We start from the raw sequence: 26823 nt of genomic DNA, 5'->3' as shown, positions 1-26823 counted from the left end.
ACCAACTTCACCCCAAGGGACCCTGTAGCCTCTGATAAATTGCAGCCCCATTGAGACACATTTAAGCAACCTCCTTTTTTTCCCTCATGACTGTCAGCCTGATCTCAGTAACTTTTAAACACACGTGATTTTTTTTTTCAGTCATGTTGATTATTTTGGAAAAACAAGTTCTATAAATGTTGCTGAACCCAACGGCAATTATTGTCAGATTACCATGCAAATTTATACTTTTCCTATCATTTCAATTTTCACACATTTGTGCCTTATTTCTTCAATTTATCTATAATCTTCTTAAGAACAAAGGCAGGTCTTACAAGTCCACAGGGCTACATGGAGGGATCCTTTAGGAAAACCACTGTAAGATGCAATTTCCCCTGTAATGTGTATGTGGAAAGCAGAAGAGAACAAAGCTGTGGATATGTGTGGGCTAGGCTCACTCACAAGGTAACAGACTTGTATCAGCCATCACAGTCCAAGATTCTAGTTTCTTTTTTTAGCCAAACAACAGATGACATCAAGTGCTTTAAAGATCTGATGTGAATCTTGGGAATGTCACATGGTAAATCCTTCCGGACAAAAGTTTTTCTATTCTCGTCACTAACTGAATCTGACTGCTTATTGTGCTGCACTGTGGTCTGGGCAGACTCGCTTGTTGCTTACAAGCATGGACACTTTGGCCAGGTTGCTTGCGTTGAAGCCCTAGTTCTACCACTTGCTAGCTGAAAGATCTTGGGCAAGTTATTTAACATTTCTAGGTGTCTATTTTCTCACCCATAAAATGGTAAAAATAATAGTATTCATTTCTTAGGGTACAAGTATTGTAAGAGTTGATTCATGTTAAGGCAGTCAAAACAGTTCGTGGCACCCTACACGTGCTACAAAAAAAAAAAAAAAACCACCTGAAGTACTCTTTAGAATGGCACTATTTTATTTCTGTTGTTTATTCCATGTACTGAATGCTTATGGGATACAGTATATGTTCTGAACAAGATCTATAAGGCTTCTATTCTGTGGATCCTGCTTCTTCAAGGCTCATTCGCTGACACTCTCTCCAGCTAATCAAGTAATTGGCATGTCCTCAAATTCAAGGTGCTATTTCACACCTGCTAAACTCAGAGCAAGCCATTCTCCTCGCCTAGAATGCTCACCCCACATTCCTGATTCAGCACAAATTCATTTCTCTTGGCTGACTTCAATGCTCTTGAATATATGAATGAATGAATATGTAGATACTTAAGACTTTGCTTGGCTTCTGGATTCTAGAAACAATATATCCAAGGAAACAATTTTAAAAAAATGACTTTTCCAAATGCATTTTACTTAGTACTATCTCTGCTTCTCTCTGTTACCCTTCTTGCTTATAGAGAAAATAATTCACTGCAAAGACATATAAAGAAATTGCCAACAATGCTTTTCTGATCATTTAAGGTAGATTCTGCACATTTTCCAAATAAGTATTCTTGTATACAGTCATTGATGTCAAAGGTAAGGTAAAATACAAGTAGGTTTCACTTTATTGTACTTCCCTTTATTTTGCTTCACAGCTATTTCATTTCTTTTTAAATACAAATTGAAGGTCTGTGGCAACCTTGCACTGAGCAAGTCTATCAGAGCCATTTTTCCAACAACCTTTACTCACTTTATGTCTGTGTCATGTTCTGGTAATTTTTGAAACATTTCAAACTTGTCCACTATTGTATTTGTTATGATGATCTGTGATCTTTGACGTTATTGTTGCAAAAAGATTACAACTTGCTGAAGGCTCAGGTGGTGGTTAGCATCTTTTTATCAAGAAACTATTTTTTAATTGAGGTATCTGCATTTTTTTAGACATACTGCTATTGCATCCTTAATAAGCTATGGTATAGTGTTAACATAACTTTTATGTGCTGAGAAACCAAAAACTTTGTGTGATTTGTTTTATTGAGATATTTGCTTTATTGTAGTGGTCTAGAATCCAGTTTGCAGTATCTCCAAGGTACACCTATATTAAAAATAAAAGCATGTGAAAGCTCTTTTGAGCTCTCTAGAGAAAAGTGCTAATTACAAAATATTTTCATGATAAATTTTGTTAATATATAGGAATTCAGCTCAGTAGTGTTTAACTAGGAGAATAAAAAAGTTGTTTCACCTTCCATGAAATAAAAAGGTGTCCCAGTCTTTCTCAGATCAGTCTCAGAGCTGGGTGCTGGAAAGCTGTCTTTTTCTCGTAGGCAAAATGAAACTCTTGGAAGTGTTTTATAAAGTCTGATGGCTGATTTTCTTTAAAAATAATCAAGTTACACACCAACCCCTTTTGGTATTGTCTCTGGATTCTACATTTTATCCTTCTGTGGTCAGTGCTAAGGGGGACTAATATTTGCAAATCCTAAATCAACAGTATGTTTCCCATAGTGAAAGACACCCTTCTCATCATTTACTATGATCCTTCTGCTGAAATTCTAATCAATATTTAAATGCTTTGATAGAAATGGAATTTGGGGGGCTCATTTTCATCCTTCCTACTATCTGGAGCTTTGGAGTAAGACATTTGCAGCTGAGGTCTGGTGATTACATTTCCCTGTAAGGAAATAAAGTCAGTTCTCAGACAATATTCTCATATATTGGTTAGGTAAATCTGACAGTTTCTGATAATTTTAAATGCCACGACATAATAATAATAGTCATGATGGTAAATAAGCTCTAACAGGTGGGCAACACTTATTTTGCATAATGTTATTTTGTACCCAAATGTAGTCTATCTGCTTTGTTCCAGGAATCATCTAATTTCCATTCCTTCCAACAACTGTAGGTGATAAAGCTTTTTCCCCCCTCACTTTGCTGACAGTGAAACTGGCTCAGAGGCAATGCGTAAGTAACTGGACCAAAGTCCTATGAATGGGAGAGGACAGTGCTGGATGGGGATTACAGCTTTCACCTTCAGAGTCCTTCCAAGATCCACAGCTACATCACATAGTCATAACAATAACCACAATTACTTCCCGAGCAAAGAACTTTATATACATTGTTTCACTTAACTAAAAGTTCAGAGCAGCAGCAGCAGCACTTGGGAGATTGTTAGGGAGGCACATTCTTTGTTCCCATCCCAGACATGTTGATCAGAAACTCTGAGGATGGGTCCAGCTATTGGTGGTTTAACAAATTACGTATGGATTTTGCATGGCTCTAGGGAACAGACCACCAACCATTATGCCATGGTGTTGTGTGCCTCCTTCCCGTCTTCCTATGTTCCATGCATCATACTCGGCACTGCACACACAATGAGGGGCTGCAGAGTCATAATAAAGGACAATCTTGAGCAAACGGGACTGATAAATCAACAATGGGAGACAGTGACAGGTAGGGAGACCCTTCATAGCTATGTTTATGTGACATATTTCATTTCTTTGAGCCTCAGTGTCCCCATTAAAACAAGGAAGCTACTATTTACTATATGGAGAGATCAAATGACATGATGTATTCATGGTATTTAGCAGACTGTCTAGTGCATAAAAGATACTTGACATGGGTTTAGAATGGGGGGGCTATCTCTCTCACTGAAAGGAAAAGTAAGCTGAGTTTTATCCTACAAAAGAGGAGGGGAAATAACAGACATTAAAATAGCAGAAAAAACCAAACAATGTCAAATCATGGAACGTTCAGAGACATGTCTGAGTTTTCAAAGGAAGGTTAAGGTCATACAGAAGGTTAATAAGTCTTAACCCTGGCTGCCCATGAGAATTGCTTTAAGAACTCAGATGAGAGTTTGCACAGATTCTGCCTGACATGGACTGGTATGAGGTCAAGACACCAGGATTTTTAAAATGTTCCTGTGCTGTTTCCAATACGAAGTCAAATCTGAAAGCCAGTGCTTTACAGGACTGAGTCCAGAACACCTGCGTGTCTTCACCGCCTCTGACAGATGCCACTAAACTTTTGGAGCCAATATTTGCATGATGTTTTAAAGTTTTGTGTCCCCCCAAATAACTGTTTCTTGAATAGATATATACTTCTGAATTCTGCACATGAAAAGCCCACTGTCGCAAAATGAGCCAATGATAAGTGTTAAGCAAGGAGAGGGCTTTGCTTTGGCTTACCCGGGGATTCCTCCAGATTCAAGTTTGTTTGCAATGTCCACATCCCAAGACCAGACATCAAACTGCCACTTCCGAAGACCCAACACGCCACATAGCACCGAGCCCGAGTGGATTCCAATCCGCATGTCAACATCGTGCTTCGTCCTTGATCGCACATACCTGACGACATAAGTGAATGAAGAGACAGATGTCAGAGGCCAGAGTGGGCATCTTGGCCCTGGTGGCAATTTGGGTCTTGCTTACTCCATAAGTTTAATTCTTGCTCATTCACGTGCCACCTCTTCCATGAAGACTTCTTGGATTTCCTGATAACTAGAAAGATACCCTTCCTCCTCCAAACTCCACTAATCTTTAATCTGGACTTCTAAGGGTCTTTATCACCTTTCTCCCCAAACCTGGTCATCCTATGTAACTTCTTTCTCAGGGAATGACAACCCACTACTGCACAAACCTGTGATAGATTACAGACCCTGCACTTCATTGAACACTCCATTTCCAACCTAAATATTTTAACTTTTATTCCATTTCTTTCTCTCCATTCCTTATACCAACATTCTAGTTTAGGTCACCATTAAGCTTGAGTCTGGAGTCCCCTTATAGCTCAAGTTCCACATAGCTATCTACAAGACAAAAGTGACTGTCGCTCCATCACTCCTCGTCCAAAACTCTTTCCTGACCTCCCAACCCCTTAGAGCAGCGGTCTCCAGAGTAACTTGCTCACATCCCAGGGCTGAGCCGGGTCAGCTGTTGCGATGTATAGACAATCCCATAACTTCCATCCATAGCTTTTGTTTTTATCTTTACCAGAATTCAATATATATGGATTGACCTTAGGGACTTTACAGGGTCTGTGTCAAACTGTCCTCTGCTTGTAAGCATGGGGGAGACATCTTGAAAATAGAAGATTTCTTCCATCAAGGGTTGCCTCTGGGTATAGCCATCCCTTCCTCATTTTCAGAGTATTCCCAACCACTTCAGTTTAAGAGTTAAAAGATGTCATTTAGGTAGAAAGAAATTCCAACAGTAGAATATAATACTTTAAAATAGAAGAGCTAGAAAAATCTTCACTGCCATAAAGAAATCCAATGGTTTGGAGTAATGAAGTAATCCAAAGTTACTTTACTTCAAAGTGCTGAAAGGAGTTGTTAAATTTAAATTTGGACTTCCCTGATGGGTATGGTGGATAAGAATCTGCCTGCCAATGCAGGGAACATGGGTTCACTCTCTGGTCTGGGAAGATTCCACGTGCGGTGCAGCAACTAAGCCACAACTATTGAGCCCGAGTTCTAGAGCCCACAGGGCACAATAACTGAAGCCTGCATGCCTAGAGCCAGTGCTCCACAACAAGAGAAGCCACCAGTGCCTCTCTTCATCCCAATGAGAAGCCTGCCCACTGCGACTAAAGAGTAGTCCCCACTCCGTCAACTAGAGAAAGCCTGTGCCCAGCAACGAAGACCTAGTGCAGCCAAAAATAAGTAAATAAAGATGACTTATCTTTACAGCAGCTTATACGATCAACATTGATCATATAGATAAGCAACAAGGATATATTGTATAGCACATGGAATTATAGCCATTATCCTATAATAACCATTATTGGAGTATAATCTGTAAAAATACTGAATCACTATGCTCTATACCTGAAACTATTATTGAAGGAGGAAACAGACAGAACAGGCTCCATCTTGAAAGCGGGACTCCTTCTTGGACCAGACTGTGGACTTTGAGCTATATGCCCAGTATCTATGGAGACGACATACCAACTGGAAAATCAGACTCCCAGGATGGAAGAGCCCCAGGGCTCGTACCTAGACTCTCCATCACCTCAAAGAATACCCTAATTATCTGTGTAACCAAATAGAGTCATACATTCTATTATGCTTATTGGAGTATGACCACAGGCCTATTGATATTTGTCCACTCTTAACTACCTAGGCTTAAGGCATACAAATCACGGGTTAACTTTGATTGTATCTTTCTTTTCCTTTGTTCAGACTAGTTTCAGAGAATTTGGTGAGGTGGGTTTGAGCACGTACACTTAGGGTAAGTAAGGTTTCCACAAAAACTGGTCGGGGTCCTTGGCTAAGAGGAAACTCTGCCTCAGGCCTGCCGGTTTAATAAACTGCACTCCACTATCTGCATTGTCCTTCTGAGTGAGTTTGTTTCCCAGAATGCATGGCTACAACATTATGATATTGTAAATCAACTATACCTCAATAAAAAATAAATTAATGAAAAAATTAAGATGATTTATCCCTTTTTATTTGACATGAAAGTGAATATTTGGGAAAAAACCCAAACTTTCTTAATTTGTTTATCCAAACTGAAGAGGATGATTTAAGAAGGAATGAGAAAGTAACTGCTTTTCCTGAGAAATTCACGCTCTGAAGAGAGAATTTTGAAAATAGAAGTTTGGAAATGTCACCTTCTCTTTGGGAACTTGATTGTCAAACATGTTATATCAACTATCAAAATTCTCAGAGAGGGAGTTCCTTGGTGGTCCAGTGGTTAGCAGGCTTTCACTGCCGGGGCACAAGTTTGATCCCTGGTCAGGGAACTAAGATCTTGCAAGCTGGGTAGCGGGGCCAAAAAAACTCTCATAGATGCATATTTACTAATGTCAGGGAGAAAAAAGTTTTCCTTTCCCCTTCTAGTTTCTTCAGACTGCTCTAAAGATTAAATTGACGTGAGACAGAGTAACAGTAAAAAATCAAATTTAATTACATACACCCAGGACCGTTGGAGAAGACTCCTGAGAGTCCCTTGGACTGCAAGGAAATCCAACCAGTCCATTCTAAAGGAGATCAGCCCTGTGTGTTCTTTGGAAGGAATGATCCTAAAGCTGAAACTCCAGTACTTTGGCCACCTCATGTGAAGAGTTAACTCATTGGAAAAGACTCTGATGCTGGGAGGGATTGGGGGCAGGAGGAAAAGGGGATGACAGAGGATGAGATGGCTGGATGGTATCACCGACTTGGACATGAGTCTGAGTGAACTCAGAGAGTTGGTGATGGACAGGGAGGCCTGGCATGCTGTGATTCATGGGGTCGCAAAGAGTCGGACACGACTGAGCGACTGAACTGAAGTGAGGACCTCCCAAGAAAAATGACATCTCAAGACAAATTAGAGAATGAAGGCTTCTATGAGGAGAGAAAGGATGAAGAGGAAAAGTTAAAATTTTACATAATCTCCTTCTTCTGCCTCTATAACTCAGCTTGCCCTTTGCAAAGTCTAGATCACGTAGGTCACGAAGTCGCAGAAAGTGGGGACTTGGTAATACTAGGAACTGGAGTTTATCTCACTCACCCTTGTCCTGCTCTTGACACTCCACTCCAGTACTCTTGCCTGGAAATTCCCATGGACGGAGGAGCCTGGTAGGCTGCAGTCCATGGGGTCACTAAGTCGGACATGACTGAGCAACTTCACTTTCACTTTTCACTTTCATGCATTGGAGAAGGAAATGGCAACCCACTCCAGTGTTCTTGCCTGGGTGTGGTGGGTTGCCGTCTATGGGGTCGCACAGAGTCGGACACGACTGAAGTGACTTAGCAGCAGCAGCAGCCCCTGCAAACCTGCTTAATCATGCCTCTCCAGGTCGGGTATCCCCCTCCCCATCTTGACCACTGTTCCTGTGCAAGCGCGAAACCCTTAGTTTAAACCAGCCTATTAACAGCTGGTGTTGCCCACTGTAGTCTGTCTATAAAAACTCTGTAACCCCTTTGTCCGGGGGTCAGAGAGTGGCGTGTTACCTCCTCTGGGCCCTCCATCATAATAAGCCTGAGTTCTCCAATTCTCTCAGTGTGGCGCTTGGTTTCACCAGTATTGGCTTCTTCGACAGGGGAAGGGGTGAGGAGTTTGGGACTTCAAAGGGGAGGAGAGCAATTTACAGGAAGATGGGAAAGAAGTGTTTGGTAAACAAACATTTGCCAGGCTTTGCAAAGACAATGGGACACAGAGAGAAGTTTGATCAAACAGGACTTGCTAAGTTTTCCCCAGTTTAACAAATTTAGCTCCTATTCCTTATAGTATCTCTGAGGCCAGGTCTCTTCCTGGAATGGGGCCAATTTAAATTCTTTTAGGCAGTCAAAAGGAGGAGGTAAAATCTCTTCCTGAGCCTTTTGTTTCTTAAAATCCACCTGCCAGAGCTTCCTTGGTGGTACAGTGGATAAGAATCCCCCAGCCAACGTAGGGGACATGGGTTCGATCCCTGGTTCGGGAAGATTCCACATGCCACAGAGCAACTAAGCCCATGTACTACAGCTACTGAGCTTGCACTCTAGTGTCTGTGCTTTGCAACAAGAGAAGTCATGGCAATGAGAAGCCTGTGCACCACAATGAAGTTTAGACCCTGCTCACCACAACCAGAGAAAATCTGTGCTTAGCAATGAAGACCTAGCACAGTAAGAAAAAAAACAAAACAAAAACAACAAAAGTAACAGCCTAAAATAATCTTCATGCCAAACAGACACATTTTGGGGTGGCAAATTTTGCTTCCCTATGGTAATCTATTTTAGAATTTTCCAAGTACAGAATTATGGTAGACTTTGAACCCGTTTGTTAAAAAATATAAAAAACCTATTGCCTTATAATGAGTTTATATGAATAACTCACAAACATCAGAGAAAAAAAGTAAGGTTGGGAACTTCCCTGGTGGTCTAGTGACTAAAACTCCATGCTGCCAATGCAGGGACCTAGGTTTGGTCCCTGGTCAGGAAACTATATCCTACATGCACAACTAAGACCTGCATGCTGCAACTAAGACCCAGAGCAGCCAAATAAGTAAATATTTTTTAAAGGAAAATATATGGTAAACCTTGTATAATGCTTTGTCACAAATGACTTAGAAAACACAACCAAGGGTGCAAATACACCTCCAGGATCTGCCTGTCTTTATAAGATGTATATTTCTCTCTGATGGCCATCAGAGCCAAACACAGAAATAAATTGAATTTGAAACCCAACCTTTGCATTTCTGTATCATAAACTATTAAGATGAAAAAAAATCAGTTACGTTCAAACCTACTGCTCTCACCAAAAAATGATGAGAGCTGAAAGATTTTTGCACTATCAGTGAATTTTAAATATTTGAAAGTATTGTTTATTTCACCAGTATCATTTACAATCCATCTCTCATGTGCATTTTGTAGTATGTGCTTTTAAATGTATGAATATAATGATAGAATGGACAATAATACAATTTCTAGATTATTATGATCACTTTTGATAGAGATGGGGGATCAAAATATTCAGAAATCACTGGCCTGTGAGATAAAATGGAAAATTCCTGGCCTGGCACATAAAATCCTTCATGAGCTTTGTGCATCTCAATTATCAGCCTCATTTCTCAAGCATACATCAGACTCCTGATGTCCAAACTGCAAAGTCACTGCCTGAATCCTGGGCCCTCCTCCCCCAGTCTGGAATGTCCATCCCTTCCCTTCAGGTGACGTCTGGATTACGTGCTTTCCCCAGTGTTTGTACTGCATCCCACGTGAACAATAACTGGGATGCTGTAGTGTAATCATCTCTTCCCTCTACTGGATTCTAAACATTGGCAGTATAGACTTTGCATGGTTCAATTGCCACCCACCCCTCTTAACATGGTACTGGGTTTGGAACGTGGCCCACACTTAATGGATGTTTACTAGATGGAAAAATGGATGGGTGAATGGATGGGTATCCATACTCACTATTCATGTTCTCCCATTTCTTTCTCTTTTTTAAAATTTCCTGACGAGGGATCAAACCCATGCCCCCTGCAGTAGAAGCAACAAGTCTTAACCATTGGACAGTCAGGGCAGTCCCCATGTTTCACATTTCTACATATAAACTTCTTGAAGGCAGTATTCCTGTCTGAATAACTCTTGTATCTCGCACAGCCTGGAGCATCATGCCTCACATATAGTTTTTTTTTTTTTTTTTTTAAAGAATAAATGAATGATTCTGTATACAAGCTGTATTCTCTGTTCTTAACAAATTTGGCTAAGACAGTAAAGAATCTGCTTGCAATGTGGGAGACTTGGGTTCAGTCCTTGGGTTAAGAAGATCCCTTGGAGTACAGAATAGCTACCCACTCTAGTGTTCTGGCCTGGAGAATTCCATGGACAGAGGAGCCTGGCAGGCTACAGTCCATGGGGCTGCAAAGAGTCAGATACAACTGAGTGACCTTCACTTCACTTCACTTCCACAAGTTATAAGATAATACACTTATCTAAACAAGAGAGTAAAGTGGAAGTGGGTTGAGGATATAGAAATAAATTAGATGTTAAGAAGGCAGCCATAGACATTAGAAAGAATGCTTGTAGCTAAAGGATGAGACAAGTTTTATTCCTGGTGAGGACTCTAGTTTCTGGGCCATTGTTTTAACTTTAAATTTTAAGTTAAAAACTGCATGTGTATACATATATACACACAGCCTTCATCCACTGATAATGAAAACATTTGAGGCCATTTGAAAAACTCAATAAAGCAAGAGGACAAGCAGCATCTAGCACTTAGGAAGAGCGTTTCAGTTTCTGATGCTTTCTCAATGAGTTTCTGTGAGATGCGTCAGTGGGGGAGGTCGTCGGTGTGGTCTACCATGTCTTATGCACCACAATATTCAAACACATGTTAGGATCGTGTTTTCCTGCATATTTCATGTTATTTTTAGCCAATAAAATGTGAGCAGAGGGACTTCTCTGGTGGTCCAGCAGTTAAGACTCAGAGCTGCAGTGCAGGGAGCAGGGGTTGGATCCCTGGTTGAAGAATCAAGATCCCACATGCCTTGCCGCAAAGCCAAGAAAATACATATTTGGGGGGCAGAAGCTTTAAAAGACTAATCAACCACATTTTCTCTCTGTTCCCACCATCAATCAAGGACACCTGGTGACGAAGCCTTCTTAACTAGGGTTCTTGACTAGTGGTTCCCTGCCATTGCCTCAGCCAGTTCACAATGGACAGAAAACGTGAATGAAAAGTGACTCTTTGTTAAGCCATTGAGCTTTGGGGGGATGTCTGTCATGTCAACCTACTTGGGACTATCCTGAAGGGTACAGTCATCACCTCCAATCTACACCCTCCTCATGATATGAGCATCACTATAGTGGAGGGAGTAATACAGACTCTGGTGTCAGACTACCTGAGTTTACGTCTTGCTCTGCCCCTTACTAGCTGCACTATCTTAGGCAAGTTACCCACCATCTACCTAAGATGGGAATGATAGTAGCATTGTCAGAATTAATTGAATAAACATACATAGAGAGCTGAGAAGAATGTCTGGAAAATACTACAGACGACTTGGAGACTTATCACATTTGAAGGAACTGTTGTTGTTAAGTCACTGAATTGTATCTGATTCTTTGCGACTCCATAAACTGTAGCCCACCAGGCTCCTCTCCCCATGGGATTTCTCAGGTAAGAATACTGAAGTGGGTTGTCATTTCCTCCTCCAGGGGATCTTCCCGAGCCAGGAATCGAACCCGTGTCCCCTGCATTGACAGGTGGATTCTTTACCACTGAGCCACCTGGGAAGCCCATGAGGAACTACAGGAAAGTAGAAGGATTTTCTTGTGGCCACGCAGCTGAAAAGCAGGATTCTAAGACTAAACTGGGGCTGTTGTTTTTTAAACCTCATGCACTTCACAATGTAGATACTGTATGTGTTATGTGAGTCTGGGCAAATAGCTAGATCTAACCCAGAGTTTCGATGGTCATAAAATAAAACTCTAGCTGATTGTTTCACTTACAGAGCCTCTGTGAGCCCCAGAGGAGATAATGGATGTTAAAGCACTTTGCCAACTAATTGTGAGGGTCTATTAAACAGCACTCTGTGCTAATGCCATTGGGCAATTAACATTATCCAGGGAATGCACTGGAACATCTTAATGAAAAGACATTTAGATTTTTTATTTTCTTCTACAAAACAAAAATCATAAGAAGACAAACATGGTTGCTACACTGCGTTTTCTTTCTTTTTGTTGTGTCTGGGATTTAACTTAATAAAAGATAAGAATGAAATTATGGCAAAGTAATGAATAATTTACAGACAGTGATCCTCTTTGGAAAGGCTGCCCAGCAGTTGCATAGAACTACAAACACATACCATGTGTTTCAAGCCCAGTTCTTAAAGGGGTGCTCTGTGTATCCTTGAAATTAAAATGGATGGAATTCTGCTTTGAGTTACAAGTCCTGTTTAATTTTTCCAAAATAAAGCCACACTGATGCTTTGCTGTGCTCCATCACCGTAAATAAAGAAAAAAAATGCCTATAGATCGCTCACTTTATAAACATGTTACCTTCCCTTTCTTCTCCATAAACTCTGAGCTTCTGGAGGGCAGGGGTACCATCTTTCATTTCCACATGCCCAGTACTTAGCACATAGGTGTGCTGTGTGCTCAGATGCTCAGTTGTGTCCGACTCTTTGAGACCCCATGGACTGTAGCCCGCCAGGGCTACAGCCCTCTGTCCATGGGCTCCTCCAGACAAGAATACTGGAGTGGGTTGCCATTTCCTCCTGCAGGGATTTTCCCGACCAAGGGACTGAAACCATGTCTCATGTCTCCTACATCAGTAGGCAGATTCTTAACCACTAGCACATAGTGCTCAGATGTACTTATTGAATTCATGGACAAAACCTTTCTTTCTCTATAGCCTTTGGCTGCTTCTTAGAGTCCCAGTGGAACTATGGAGGTGCCTTTGGGCCTGCCAGTTGGAGAGTGGGGAGAATCTCCACATCTTTCCCCTTCAATTCAAGCAGCTTTGCTCACATGTGTTCTCATGGAGGGCTTCTATCTAAGATTTCTTTGAAATAAAGACTCCACTTAATAGTTATTACAATTTTTTTTGTAGCTCTAGATCAAGCGGGGGTACCCATAATGCAAAAGTTAACCAGCAAAAAGCGATGATGTTATTTCCTGTAACTGAACGGTTAAAGAAGAGTGCTTGGTATATGGTAAAAGATGGAGAACCTTAGAAATGTTCTTTCAGTTGAAATGCTGGGGAAAAAAGGAAGAGCATGGGAGTTAGTTATGGAAGTCAATTACAGCCACTGGGCAGGGCGTTCTGTGCAAGTGTCAAGTTTTATATTTACAATAACTCTGTGTACCATTACCAGCGCCGTTTTACAACTGAGGAAACTGAGTTCCAATAAGTTCCTTTTTTTGGTCACACATACAGCAGTGGAATAGCTGGGATTTCTCCCCAGGGGTGCAAGTCTAAATCCAGGGGTCCGCCTCTACTGCCTGGAATGGTTTACTTTGAGAAAGAAGCCATCCTCAACGGTCCACGAATCACTGGGGTTTAATCTGGCTCTGCCCAATAGAGGGACGACACAGTCTCTGCTGATTAATTCCCAAAGTCAGCAGACCTATGACAAGCTCCCTTCTGTAGATTTCTGAGTTCATGGAGGGTAGCACAGGAGTCACTCACTGTCAGGGTGGGGGCTGTCAGCACGCTGGTCGTGGAGCCCGACTTTGCCTTCAACCACGATCTATTTCACAGCCTTTACTGGAGTCAGCTTGCCTTATAAAACTTGCAGCTCATCTGCTTCTAAAAAGTTGAAAAACTACCATGTCTTACCCTAGCATGGACGTTGCAGTCTCATAAGATACTTCATATGATGCCCACAACAGTTCTGATAGGTAGGATTACAAACTTCCATTTTACAGGTGAGGAAACTGAGGCTCCAAGAGAGTTAAAACATATTCAATATCTCTTCTGTGCTGACCTCACGTTCTGTGTTGACTTCATGATCTCCCTTCATTCTCACGACCACCCGATACTACATATCCTATCCATTTATCTCATTCATTCATCCAACAAGCATTTCTTGAAGACCTTGGCAGATATAAGCAGGGAATCAAATAGACAAAACTGAAAATCTGTTCCTGTCCTTATCGAACTTGAATTAGGGTGTTTTCCCCCCATTTTGCAGCTAAGAAGCCTGGCATAGAGAGAGGTAAAGTCTCTCACTCAAAGTTAGGAAGTGATAGGTCCCGACTGGCCCTCAGAACACCAAACTGCAGGCTGAGAGCTCCATGGACACCTGGCCGCTGGTTGTAGTCCATTCAACATCACCCTCCTGCTTTTGGGAGTGGGAAGGTAAGGGGAGAATCTAGAGCAGGATTTCCGGTCAAAAACTGTGAACCCCATGAGAGAAAAGCAAGAGAAAGGATCCAGCCACTCATTTCCCACACTGAGCTCTATGTCTTTCTCTCTCTAGATATAAAAAACTAAGGTTGCCCTAAATGATGAGTGTGTGCACGTGTGTGTATGTGTGTGTGTGTGTGTGTGTGTGTGTGTGTGTGTGTGTACTCTACAATGCATATTTCTTTAAACTCACAAGCACTTTTCTATGCCATTGAATACTAACACAAACCATGGCAACTAATGGTTCCTCATTTCCCTGTTTTGTGATATGCAAAAATTTATCTAACGATTTCCCTGCCTTTGGACATTTAGGGATTCAGATGAATATGCCTCAGGGTCTTTGCCCTGCCACTAACAGGCTGTGCGTCATTGACAGGAAGTTATTTATCCAATCAGAGTGTTATTTTCCTCCTCTGACAACTGAGGAAAGAGACAGTAGCTTCTTCACCTCACAGGGCTGTGGTCACTATTAAGCGAGGTGAGTCAGGAAGGTTATTTAGTATGGTGTCTGGCACGTGGTAAGCATTCAATCAATATTAGCTTAATGAACTATTGCTACTAGATAGATTTGATCTTTACCATTGTAAATAATTTTGTGAAAAGAACTCTTGCTCATGCATTACAGACAACTGTTGCATTTTAAAGAGAACTACAGCTTTGTGGATGCTGTAGTCAATGAATTTTCAGATCAAGGTAAGAAGGGGGTTTGGAAAGGAAAGAAAGATATATATATATAAAGAGAGAGACAAGGGAGAAAGAGAGAGATAGAAAGAGCAAAAAAGAAGTTCAAGAAGGAGAAAGGAGAAGGAAGAGATGCCCAGAGGCAGGCACTAGGCTTGGGCACTCCTGCCTTTTAAGGGAAGAAAAACAAATCCTGATTTTCATTCCTCATCCTGCCATGCTGCTTGGCAGGACACCCCCACCACAAGGATTAAGACCTTTGCTCCAATTAACTGTTGGGGACAAGCCAGTTTCTGCTTGGCATTCTGGTGTCATTCCATGTCTTTTTAGCAACTGCAATGAAAAGATCAGGCTCTGCAGTTTTCATTAAGTTTCATCAAGGGAGCCTTTGTAGATCGTTAATAAAGATATTGCATATTACAGAGCCCACCTTCAGCTCTAGTGTCTTATAAGCTATCAAGCCTCCCCAGAAATAGAGCCAGGGTGTGTGAAGAAGTGCCACCTGGAACCACTTTTCAATCTACTTAATGGAACTATTATCTAAGCCTATTTTAATTAATTTAATTTTATGAACAGACATCCATGAGATGCTATTAAATGCTTCATTAGAAATAAAGCTACATTCAATCACCTTTTTTTTTTTTTTGCCATTCACCCAGCTAATATCATGTTTCTAAAATTAACTATTTTTTCTAATGGAATACATTTACTAAGAGGTTTGATGAAGGCTTACAATCTTGTGATTGTCAGAGGTTTACTGACTTCTCTTCCCATATGTGAGACTTCCTAGGCTACCCTTCGACCCTTTGGGTGTCAATAGCAGATTGCAGTCATCAGAAAGAACTCCAGAAATCTAGAGATGACATTAATCATGCTGTCATGGTTAAGACCAATAGTTTTGAGGGCAGATGGTTCTAGACTGGTGCCCTTGTTTGGCTACTGACCAGCCCTACGGTTGTGGGCAACTACACGAACTCTGTAAGCTCCAGTTTCCTCATGGGTAATGTAGGAGCCTAATTCCAGAGGTGAGTCAGGATGCACCCTCACAGTTGTATGGTTGTGTACAGTTAACATAAACCACAGTTGTTTATGGTTAACATCCACTCCGATGGACTTCCCTGGCCGATTCTGATTAGTCCATGTTGCAGCCATACTAGTGAGAGAGTCAATTCCTAGGCAGGTTGATAGGAAGTCCAAGGTCTCTGAGGAGGAGAGGCGGTGCGGGGCGGGGGGGTGGCGTCTGGGGCTCTCAAAGAGGAGATAGGGGTCTGGAATTCTCAAGGAGGTGGAAAGGACAAACATCCTTTCCCCTACATTCCTTAGTATTAGTCACCTAGGGCTTCCCTTATAGCTCAGTCGGTAAATCTGCCTGCAGTGCAGGAGACCCAGGTTTGATTCCTGGGTTGGGAAGATCCCCTGGAGAAGGAAATGGCAACCTACTCCAGTATTCATGCCTGGAAAACCCCATGGACAGAGGAGCCTGGCAAGTTATAGTCCGTGGGGTCGCAAGAGTCAGACACGACTTAGCGACTAAACTACTACTACTAGTCACCTAAAACGTTATTCTCTTTAAGCCTGGAACTCATGATTACACAACAAACAACTCAGTTTAAACTCCTTACTAAGGATTATATGGGGACTTCCCTGGTGGCTCAGATGGTAAAGCGTCTGCCTACAATGCAGGAGACCCAGGTTCAATCTCTGGGTTGGGAAGATCTCCTGGAGAAGGAAATGGAAACCCACTCCAGTATTCTTGCCTGGAAAATCCCATGGGCGGTGGAACCTGGTGGGCTACAGTCCATGGGGTTGCAAAGAGTCAGACATGACTGAGCAACGTCACTTCACTTTCAAGGATTATATAACAGCAATGTATCCTGCTTGAGGACAGTTTCTCCTTTCTGAAAACCTTCTGACTAATCCTGATATCTTAGAATGTATATTATAGGAGTGGGTCTGGTAAAATGTTTCTATTGGTAAGTTCTAAAAGACGCTTACTCCTTGGAAGGAAAGTTATAACCAACCTAGATAACATATTGAAAAGCAGAGATATTAGTTTGCCAACAAAGGTCCATCTAGTCAAGGCTATGGTTTTTCCAGTGGTCATGTATGGATGTGAGAGTTGGACTGTGAAGAGAGCTAAGTGCCAAAGAATCGATGCTTTTGAACTGTGGTGTTGGAGAAGACTCTTGAGAGTCCCTTGGACTACAAGGAGATCCAACCAGTCCATCCTAAAGGAGATCAGTCCTGGGTGTTCATTGGAAGGACTGATGCTGAGGCTGAAACTCCAATACTTTGGCCACCTGATGTGAAGATCTGACTCATTGGAAAAGACCCTGATGCTGGGAGGGATTGGGGGCAGGAGGAGAAGGGGATAACAGAAGATGAGATGGCTGGATGGCATCACCGACTCGATGCAGATGAGTTTGGGTGAACTCTGGGAGTTGGTGATGGACAGAGAGGCCTGGCGTGCTGTGATTCATGGGGTCGCAAAGAGTCGGAAACGACTGAGCAACTGAACTGAATCCTGTTATCTTGAAATGTAAACTGTGGGAGTGGGTCTGGTAAAACTATCACAACCTTGAGACATTCTTTTGATTTATTGTAATAACTAATTAAAAAAGTATATAATTCCCTTGCTTAGACTAGTGAGGGGGGCACTCTCCACTCTCCCTTCTAATGTCTGTGTCAGAAGCTTTCTCTGTCCCTTTTTATACTTTAATAAAACTTTGCAACACAAAAGCTCTTGAGTGATCAAGCCTGATCCCTGGTCCTGAAGCTAAATCTTCGGAGATCACAATATCACTAGTTGTTCAATATTTTGCTCTCAGTTCAGTTCAGTTCAGTCGCTCAGTTGTGTCTGACTCTGTGACCCCATGAATCGCAGCACGCCAGGCCTCCCTGTCCATCACCAACTCCCGGAGTTCACTCAGACTCACGTCCATCGAGTCCGTGATGCCATCCAGCCATCTCATCCTCGGTCATCCCCTTCTCCTCCTGCCCCCAATCCCTCCCAGCATCAGAGTCTTTTCCAATGAGTCAACTCTAGAATTGCTATATGGACTAAATGAGTGAAGACATATAAAACACTTAGTTCATGGCATAGAGTAGGTGTTCATTAAACCTTATTGTTATTATTATTTTATTAGACTGGAAGCCCTAAAAAATGAATAGATTTCTGTAACTTAACTGAGTCCAATTTTCCAGTGTCCAAACTCAGCCCTGATTGTAAGATTCTATTTTAAAAAAAACACATTTTCTGGTGATAAATGTATGCTGTGCATTTAAATTTTCAAAAGAACACTCTGAGTTAGGGCTCTTATGATTCCCATTTCACAGAAGAGGTCATGTAGGCTTTGAGAAGTGAGGAAGCAGGAACCATATTATGTCTTCTGACTGCAGTTCAGGATCAAGTGTGTTCCCTACAAGTCATCTCATGGCACCATAGTCACTCTTCCAGGGAACCATTGCTGTGATCACATCCAGCAACAAACTAATAAGGTGGTGTGTGCGTGCTTAGTCACTTAAATGTGCCCCCCTCTTTGTGACCCCTTGGACTGCAGCCCGCCAGGCTCCTCTGCCCACGGGGATTCTCCGGGCAAGAATACTGGAGTGGGTTACCACGCCCTTCTCCAGGGGATCTTCCCAACCCAGGATCGAACTCAAGTCTCCCGCATTGCTGGCAGATTCTTTACCATCTGAGCCACCAGGGAAGCCTAGAACCCTGTCCAAATGCTTACAGTATTATCAATCAACAAGGGACGTTTACTATAATGATAAAAATTTGATTTAAACTTCTAGGTCACATATGGTGTCTTGAGGGACTCTTGGGGTCTCAGCTTTGGAGGACTATAACCCTTTCCTATTTCACTACTGCTCTATTTAAGGTCTTTACTCCTCTTTCCTGTGCTGTTATAAAAATATCTCCCAACCAGTTTCCTTCCCCTTGGCCTCTGTTTTCTCTCATCCAGAGTCAACTGGAGAGAGTTGCCCATCTCCATGGTTACCCTCCTCAAGTGCTGATTGGAACATGACACTTCCCCACTTCAAGTGTCACAGACTTCCCATTGCCTGCGGGATAAAACCTGGTGTATCTCAAAAGGTCACCAACTATCTGTGCACTAACTCCATAGACTGAATTTAGAATTATAGTGACCGTGAAGCCTGCTTCAAATCCTTCACACACACACACACACACATGCACAAACATACCCATGAACACACATGTATAGACACAGAAGTGCACACATACTCATGCCTATTCACATATCTCACAAAGACACATGCATACATACATACCATACGTACACATATACATACACACATATACATGCCCCATATGCATACACAGCACCCATGTACATACATACAATACACATGAAAGAAAGTGAGGTTGCTTAGTCATGTCCGACTCTTTGCAACCCATGGACTGTGGTCTACCAGGCTCCTGCGTCCATGGAATTTTCCAGTCAAGAGTACTGGAGTGGGTTGCATACATAAGCATATACACACGTGCACACAGATATGCACACAGGTGGTTTGTGTCATTCTTAACTACCAGGGTAACCTTCTTCATAGCCTTGTGGTTTTTAAAGGTACTTAAAATTTATTTGGCTGCACTGGGTCTTAGTGGTGCCACCCAGGCTTAGTTGCCCCAAGGCATGTGGTATCTTCCCGGACCAGGGATCAAACCCACGTCCCACAGAGTTGCGAGATGGATTCTTTACCACTGGGCCACCAGGGAAGACCCATTACTTTGTTTTTAGGAAAAAAACTTCGGATCTCAGTGAAAAAGACCACTGTGGAGATAATGTAGATGGGGAAACTGTTCCCTTACGCTTTTACTTCTGACAGTCTTGACTCTGTTTCCTTGAGAAGCCTTCTGGTGTTCTGAGTAGCAGCTCATCCCACCATTCCAGATTCCATCTCTCTGTTGCCACTAGTGTGTGACAGAAGAGAATCCCTATAACATATTTGGAGTGATCAGTGAATAAAGGCCCAGGGCCATTTTGAGTGTTGGTTTGCCATTTGTGCAGGAGTTATAAATCTCACCCAAGCATGGACACGACTGAAGCTGCTGGGGTCCAGATGCCATCTCACCATCAGAGAACCAGCCCCTCCTTGTCAGTCTGTACTCTGGGGACTGGTGTTGGGATTCCGACTCCTTGAGGAAATGCCAAAAAGGGGGACAAAGAGAAAACCTGACAAGGCAGGGGCAGTACCTCAATAGGGATCCATCTCTAATGACAAATATACAGAGTGGCCATCAAGCCTGGGGATACCAGTCAATAAATGGCTTATCGACATTACAACATATGCAAATAATGTTAAGTATGGTTCCAGATTTGACGGCTTCTTTGGAGTTTTCCAGTTGGAGCAAGTGCCTTTGGGCTGAATACAAAGTTGCATTGTGTCTAAGTGGTGCTTGGTTAAGATTTTTGACTTTTTGGTAAAGCTATAGAACTGGAATTTTCTTATCCACACATGGAGGTGTAAATATTGTCTGCTGGTCATCCCTCAGAGTGTAATACTTGACAGGAGTGGAAACTCTACAAGTCTGAGCCAATTGCAACTCAGGTTTGCCTACTTCTAGAGCTTGTGTTTATTTCTCTGCACCATGCTTTGTTGGTAACCGGAAGAATTCATGCTGGACCTCAAGTCACCTACATTATAATCAAGGAGTTGTTTGAGCATTAATAGACTCTGACTCATGCAGTTAAAAAATATCCTCCTGAATTGTCTTGTTCTAAAGGAAGTAAAAGCTGTACTTAATAAACTAACAAGAGAAAGTCCTTGAATCACTTCAACCCCTCCAAATCTCAGTGTCCCACTCCAAAGCTTCAGAAAGGATACTTTAAATTGGTTAAAATGGTCAGGAGGGATAAGATCCTCTCCAGAAAGATAAATGGTAATGTTCTGAGAATCTTAAAGCATTTTGACAATCAATGTTCATTTCTTCTGCAATGTCATCTCTGCAGCATATCTTTTGCTGAAGTTCAAGTTAGAAACTCCTATAGAAAGTCTGTGAATGAATGGATAAAGAGAATATTCTTTCTTTATTTTTTTCCTTCCTTCTCTCTCCCTTCTTTCCTTTCATCCTTCCTTTCTTTCTCCCTTTCTCTCTCTCTCCACGCAGACACAGACACACACACACAGAAACACTGGAATATTATTCAGGTTTAAAAAAGAAGAAAATCTTGCCATTTGCAATAACATGGATGAATGTGGAGGGTATTATACTCAGTGAAATAAGCCAGAAAGAGAAAGATAAGTCCATTTATATGTGGACAGTTTTTTTTTTTTTTTTAAGCTGTACCAATAGACACAGAATAGAAAGGTGGTTGTCAGGAGTTAGGGATGAGGTAGAGAACAGGGTAAATGTTGGCCAAAGGATAAAAATACTCATTATAAGATGAATAGGTTCTGAGGTTCTAATGTAAACGTGATGACTATAGTTAATAATACTTACTGTATATTTGAAATTCACTGAGTAGGTCTTAAGCATTCTCATAAAAAGATTACTATGTGAAGTGATGGCTGTGTTCATTAACTTGATTGTGATCATCATCTAAAAATGTTTAAGTAGGGTCTTCCCTGGCGCTCCAGTAGTTGAGAACTGCCTGCCAATGCAGGGTACACGGGTTAGATCCCTGGTTTGGGAGCCAAGATCCCACATGCGGTGGAGAAACTACTGTGTGTGCCACAACTACTGTAGCTTGCGTGCTCTACAGCCTATCCTCAACAACAGGAGAAGCCGCCACAATAAGAAGCCAGCGCACAAAAGCCAGAGAAAGCCTATGCGCAGCAGTGAAGAGCCCACGAGCCTTAACAAAGACTCAGTGGCTCTTAATTTTATTGATCAATTGAATCTTAACACAAATTTAAAGAAAGAAAGAAAGAAGGTCAGTGGAAGGTTTTGCTGCTTAAACTTGATTTTGATAAGTCATGGTTGATAAGTTATAAACTTGCAGAGGCCTCAGAGCTGGTCTAGTCCAACTTTCTCATTTCAGACAACCAATCCAAGGAACATCTCTATTGGGCAGCCATAGACAAGAGAAGGACCCTGGAGTGACCCATTCATCACTGTATTTCCGGGACTTAGCACAGTATCTGACATATGGTAGAACTGAACAAATTATTTGTTGACTGACCTACTAATTGACCAACAGAGTAGAGTTCACAGACCTCATCAGCTGCAGAGCTGGTATGAAACACTGGGTCTTCTGGGTTTGGACCCACTGACTCCCTTGAAACTAGTCAACACATTATCACAATTCAACCTAGTTTTCAGGGTAAGACTTTCAAGCATCTGGATTAACAGCTGAGAAGCATCTATAGCCTTTCCCATCTATGAAAGGCTGATCAAAGGGAACTCTGGTGGGAAGTGGTGGACTCCTTTCTCTATCCCTCTTGGAAGAAACGTCTGTACCTCTGTAGAAGAGGAGGTAATAGCAGAGTGGACATCTCCAGTCTCTCTCCATCAGCCTACCCAGTCTTAAGGTTTGTGATGGTGGGGTTTTTCATTATATATGCATGTGTGCTAAATTGCTTCAGTTGTGTTCAACTCTTTGCAACCCTTTGGATTGTAGACCACCAGGCTCCTCTGTCCATGGGATTATTCAGGTAAGAATACTGGCATGGGCTTCCATTTCATCCTCCAGGAGATCTTCTCCACCCAGGATCAAACCCGCATCTCCTACACTGGCTGGCGGATTCCTTACTACTGAGCCCAGGGAAGCCCTTTCACTGTACACCTCATGGCAAAGCACCTTAGTGCTTTGACCAGGCCCTGGTCATGGGTTGGTTCCAGAGGTGGGACCCTGAAGCCCTGTCCAGGGGGCACACCTGCCCACCCAGAGTGTGATGTCGGTCTCAGTCTTGAAATGACCAGGGTTGCTTCAGTGGGACAGGATCGTATTTAGGAAAAGTGTTTCTATGCCCTCTTCTTAATTAGGGGACTTCCCAGCCTTTCCCAGTGTCAACAGACTTCTGCCTGAAACCTGAATAAAGTCAGGGATCTGTCAGCAAGTGGAAAGGTCAGGCACATGGTGTTGGTCACAGCCAGGTTCTACTGTAATAGAGAGGGAGTCTCCAGCTCCTGAGGTTCCCCTTGCCTGTACCCGGACTGGTCTTGGGAACCAGCAGGCAAGCTGAGCCTACAGTGGAGGGTGTGTATGGGGGTGCAGGTTGCTGTCTTTGCTGACTATAATCCAGACTAACACTCTCAAGCATCACATGCATACCAGGTAGACCATATGAGCAAGGTGTGAGTTCACAGGGAGAGTCTTCCAGTTTGTTTTCAACAATACTCTTCTCTTAATAGACGAGGCACAAGCCATGGAGATTTCTGTCCATGGGTCCTTTCTTTACTGCCTTTGCTGTGGTTGTGGGAAGATGTGATGCTTGAAGGATCTGCAAACATTTTGGAAACTTGAAGGGAGCTTTGACAACACTGAGCTTTCATCACACAGCCACAGACAGTCTAGTTCTAAAGTCCTTGACCTCAATAACTCATCCGCCTTTGATTAAATCTCTATTTGTCAGATATACTGACCAAAGCCAAGAGCACTTGTCACACACCCATGAAGACACCCTTGGCTGCCCTTCCTGTTGACCTTAGGATAAAATGAAAGTGAAAGTGTCCGACTCTTTGTTAATTCTCCAGGCCACAATACTGGTGTGGGTAGCCAGTCCCTTCTACAAGGGGTCTTCACAACCCAGGGATCAAACCTAGGTCTTCAGCATTGCAGGCGAGTTCCTCACCAGCTGAACCAGCAGAGAAGCCCAACAATACTGGAGTGGGTAGCCTATCCCTTCTCCAGCGGATCTCCCTGACCCAGGAATAGAACCGGGTTTTCCTGCATTGCAGGCAGATTCTTTACCAGCTGAGCTACTGCGACCCCTTAACATGATTGAGAAGGCCCTGCAGGTTCTGGCTGATCCCAGGGTGCAGCCTGCCTGCCACCACATTCCATCCAAGATCTCACCAACTGCCTTGGCAGCACATCCCAAATTCTGCACATGGCCATCTATCCTCCAAGTTCTCCATTCCACCTCCAGGATCTAATGTCTTACTTTTCAGGTAACATCTTAGACATTTGTACACTGGAAGGTCTTCTCCAGCACCCCAGATTCCACAAACTGTTGGTTTTCTATTGCCCCCAATGACCCTGGTTTGATTCATCTCAGAGCATATTGTACTGTGTTGAAATTGTCTATGCATTATCTCTCCCTGAAGGTAAGCACTACATTCATCATGTTCCTTGCTGTATCCCCAGAAAAGCATTAGTTACACCAATTTGTTGAACAAATAATGAAAGGGAAGTATAACTAGAACACAATGAAACTAGCAGGTTTATTGGTTTTATGGGAGAACTAATGGGCATAAATCTTCATGAAATAAGTCAAAGAGCTCCACCTTGCAACATGATTGACCGCAAAGGATAAGGTGCTTTTGGTCTTTCCCATCAAGCCCACCAAAGGCCCGGTATTAGGGAGAAGGTCCCAAGTTACCTGATGGTTTTGATCATGCTGAGGCCCATTTCAACACAGCAGTGGGCGTGGTCCTGGCGGGGCTCAGGAAGTCCTGAAACACAGTAGTAGCAGTCCCCCAGGATTTTAATACGAAGGCAGTGATGCTCCTGAAAGGCATAAATTGGGAAAGGATTGAGTCAGCAGATAGGTAAGTGCTTCCGAATGGCTTGGGAAAGAGGGGAGCTGAGTCAAGAGGTCTGCACCTTGGGATCAGGGGCTTCTACTTTTGAAAAGCTGTTATCATCTTCCTAGGAAATTAGGGGATGTTTGAAGGTATCAGGGGCAGAATGGAGTCATGGAAAAACAGTGGATTTGGGGCCTGACAGATACACAGTCATATGCTGGCTCTAATCTTAATACCTACTGTGTGGATGGACCTGGCAGAGTGGGCATTCAACATGGGTATTCAATGTTCCCCTACGAGTGCTGCTCCCACTGATGCATTTCTTTTCAGGACATGTCCTAGGTTTGGTACCTTTATCTTTTTTTTTTTTTTGTTAGCTCAAAACAAGCACTTAAATATATAAACCACTTAGAGATACCAGCTATTTCAACTCTATATGAAGTCCTTTCCCAGCCAGGGTACTGGCAACTTAATAAGAGGGGCTGACTATGTCTAATACAAACTTCCATTCATTTATTAATTCATAAGCTTGTTTATTGATAAAAACATCAGTTGAGCACCTATATATCATAAAACAACCATTGTCTCTGACACAAAGGTGATTAATAATAGCCCCTAGTACGCACCATGAACTTCCCTGTTGGCTCAGTGGTAAAGAATCTGCCTGCCAAAGCAGGAAACTTGGGTTTGATCCCTGGGCTGGGAAGATCCCCTGGAGGAGGGCATGACAACCCACTCCAGTATTCTTGCCTGGAGAATCCCATGGACAGAGGAGCCTGGTGGGTTATAGTCCATGGGGTCGCAAAGACTCAGACATGACTTAGCAACTAAAGAACAACAACAATATGCATCATATACTAAACAGAATGAATCTCACAGCAACCTTGAGGTAGGTACAGTATTTATCCTCATCACTTCACCAGTGAGAAGCAGGACACAGCTGTTTGGTGGATTCACATTCTTGAAGATATGATTCTTACAAAGTTTCAAAGAGCAACAAGCATCTAGGAAACAGTGCATCCTTTCATACTGAATCGGAATAGGCTGGATTTTGCAGATTTTAGAGGAAAGAGAACCTGGGACAGTATAGCACTGGGGCAGAGTGCTGGCAGAGGAGCTTCACTGCCAGAGATCAAATCCTAGGCCCCCCCACCCCACCTCATCTTTACTGTGTGTCTTTAGGTAAATTACTTAACCTCTGAGCCTCTGTTGCCTCATCTATAAAAAGAGGATAAGGAAGACTAGGACCTCAGGGATGTCCCTGGTCATCGCGTGGTTGAGACTCTGCACTTCCAATGCAAGGGGCGTGGGTTCAATCCCTGGTTGGGGAAGGGATTCCATAGACCGTGTGATCAACAAGTTTAAAAACAAATAAAATAAAATTGGGTCTTTAGGAAAGAAAAAAAAAGAATAGGACCTCACTGTGTGACTGTAAAGATGAAGGAAGATGATATGCGTGAAGGCTTAGTATAAGGTAGAGCAGATGTGGCGCTAAAAACACTGCCCGTCCCTGTGCTGGGGGCTTGGACTCCTGTCCTAGTTCTTCCACATTTTATCTGCGACCATGGCAGAGTCCCTCTAGACCTCCTTGGGCTGGAAGGCTGGGACACAGTGGCCTGTGAGGTGTTCTCCAGATTTGAAGCCCTAGGAGCCTATGAGTCTGTGGCTTTGTGGGTAGGCAGCTCTCCTTGGGAAACCAGAGTCCAAGGGCAGGAGGAGGGGAACTGCAGACACAGAGGAGCCTGCTGAGATGCCAGAAGCACACCGATGCCCTGGTACTGCAGGCGATAAAGCACCATGCTGGCTTCCTAAGCTGCAGAGGGGTTGGGACATCACGTTTGGGTAACGAGTGAAATCACTCTCCCAATAAAAAAACAAATACCAGACAGGCAAAAGAGAATCAGAACTGGCTTTGGTGTTTCCCTGTCTGCATCAGATCTCCAGGGTCTTGCCAACCTTCCCAAACAGGCACCGATGAGATCTTCAGAATGCTGATAGCATGCACAGCATCCCACAGTTATTTTTAGGAGCATGTGGCTTCTATCTATTGGCAGCTTCAGTGCCACTAATTTTGCAAGACAGCAAAAAGGGAAGCTCAAGACCTTCACTTCTTTCTTCTAACACACGCTAACATCTAGACTGTGACGGCCAGAATAGAACTAGATACTGGCCACTGGTTCTGGTGGTTTCTAGATTTGTGGAGTCCATGGGACAGTTTATACATATACATATACATATACATATACATATACATATACATATACATATACATATACATATACA

At 42.7% G+C, this 26823-nt stretch overlaps 1 protein-coding gene and 1 long non-coding RNA gene across 4 annotated transcripts in view; both read right to left on the bottom strand.

Moving 5' to 3' along the window:
* The window catches only part of ADCY8 (adenylate cyclase 8), a 231883-nt gene that overhangs the window by 106268 nt on the left and 98792 nt on the right, over nt 1-26823 (bottom strand). For all 3 annotated transcript variants that reach the window (XM_040261749.1, XM_040261750.1, XM_040261751.1), the window contains exons 5-6: nt 24396-24523; nt 4077-4235 (exon numbers count right to left, since the gene is read on the bottom strand). In XM_040261749.1, the coding sequence (XP_040117683.1) occupies nt 4077-4235; nt 24396-24523 (287 nt within the window). The remainder of the gene's footprint in view (nt 1-4076; nt 4236-24395; nt 24524-26823) is intronic.
* LOC120878869 lies at nt 16196-16779 on the bottom strand. Its single transcript, XR_005724638.1, has 3 exons — nt 16731-16779; nt 16438-16506; nt 16196-16218 (listed from the first exon to the last, which is right to left on the bottom strand). It is a non-coding gene; the product is annotated as an uncharacterized LOC120878869 (long non-coding RNA).

The sequence above is a fragment of the Oryx dammah genome, unplaced genomic scaffold (genome assembly GCF_014754425.2).
Source record: "Oryx dammah isolate SB20612 unplaced genomic scaffold, SCBI_Odam_1.1 HiC_scaffold_19, whole genome shotgun sequence".
Lineage (NCBI taxonomy): Eukaryota > Metazoa > Chordata > Mammalia > Artiodactyla > Bovidae > Oryx > Oryx dammah.
This window is presented reverse-complemented; position numbering and strand designations above follow the sequence as displayed.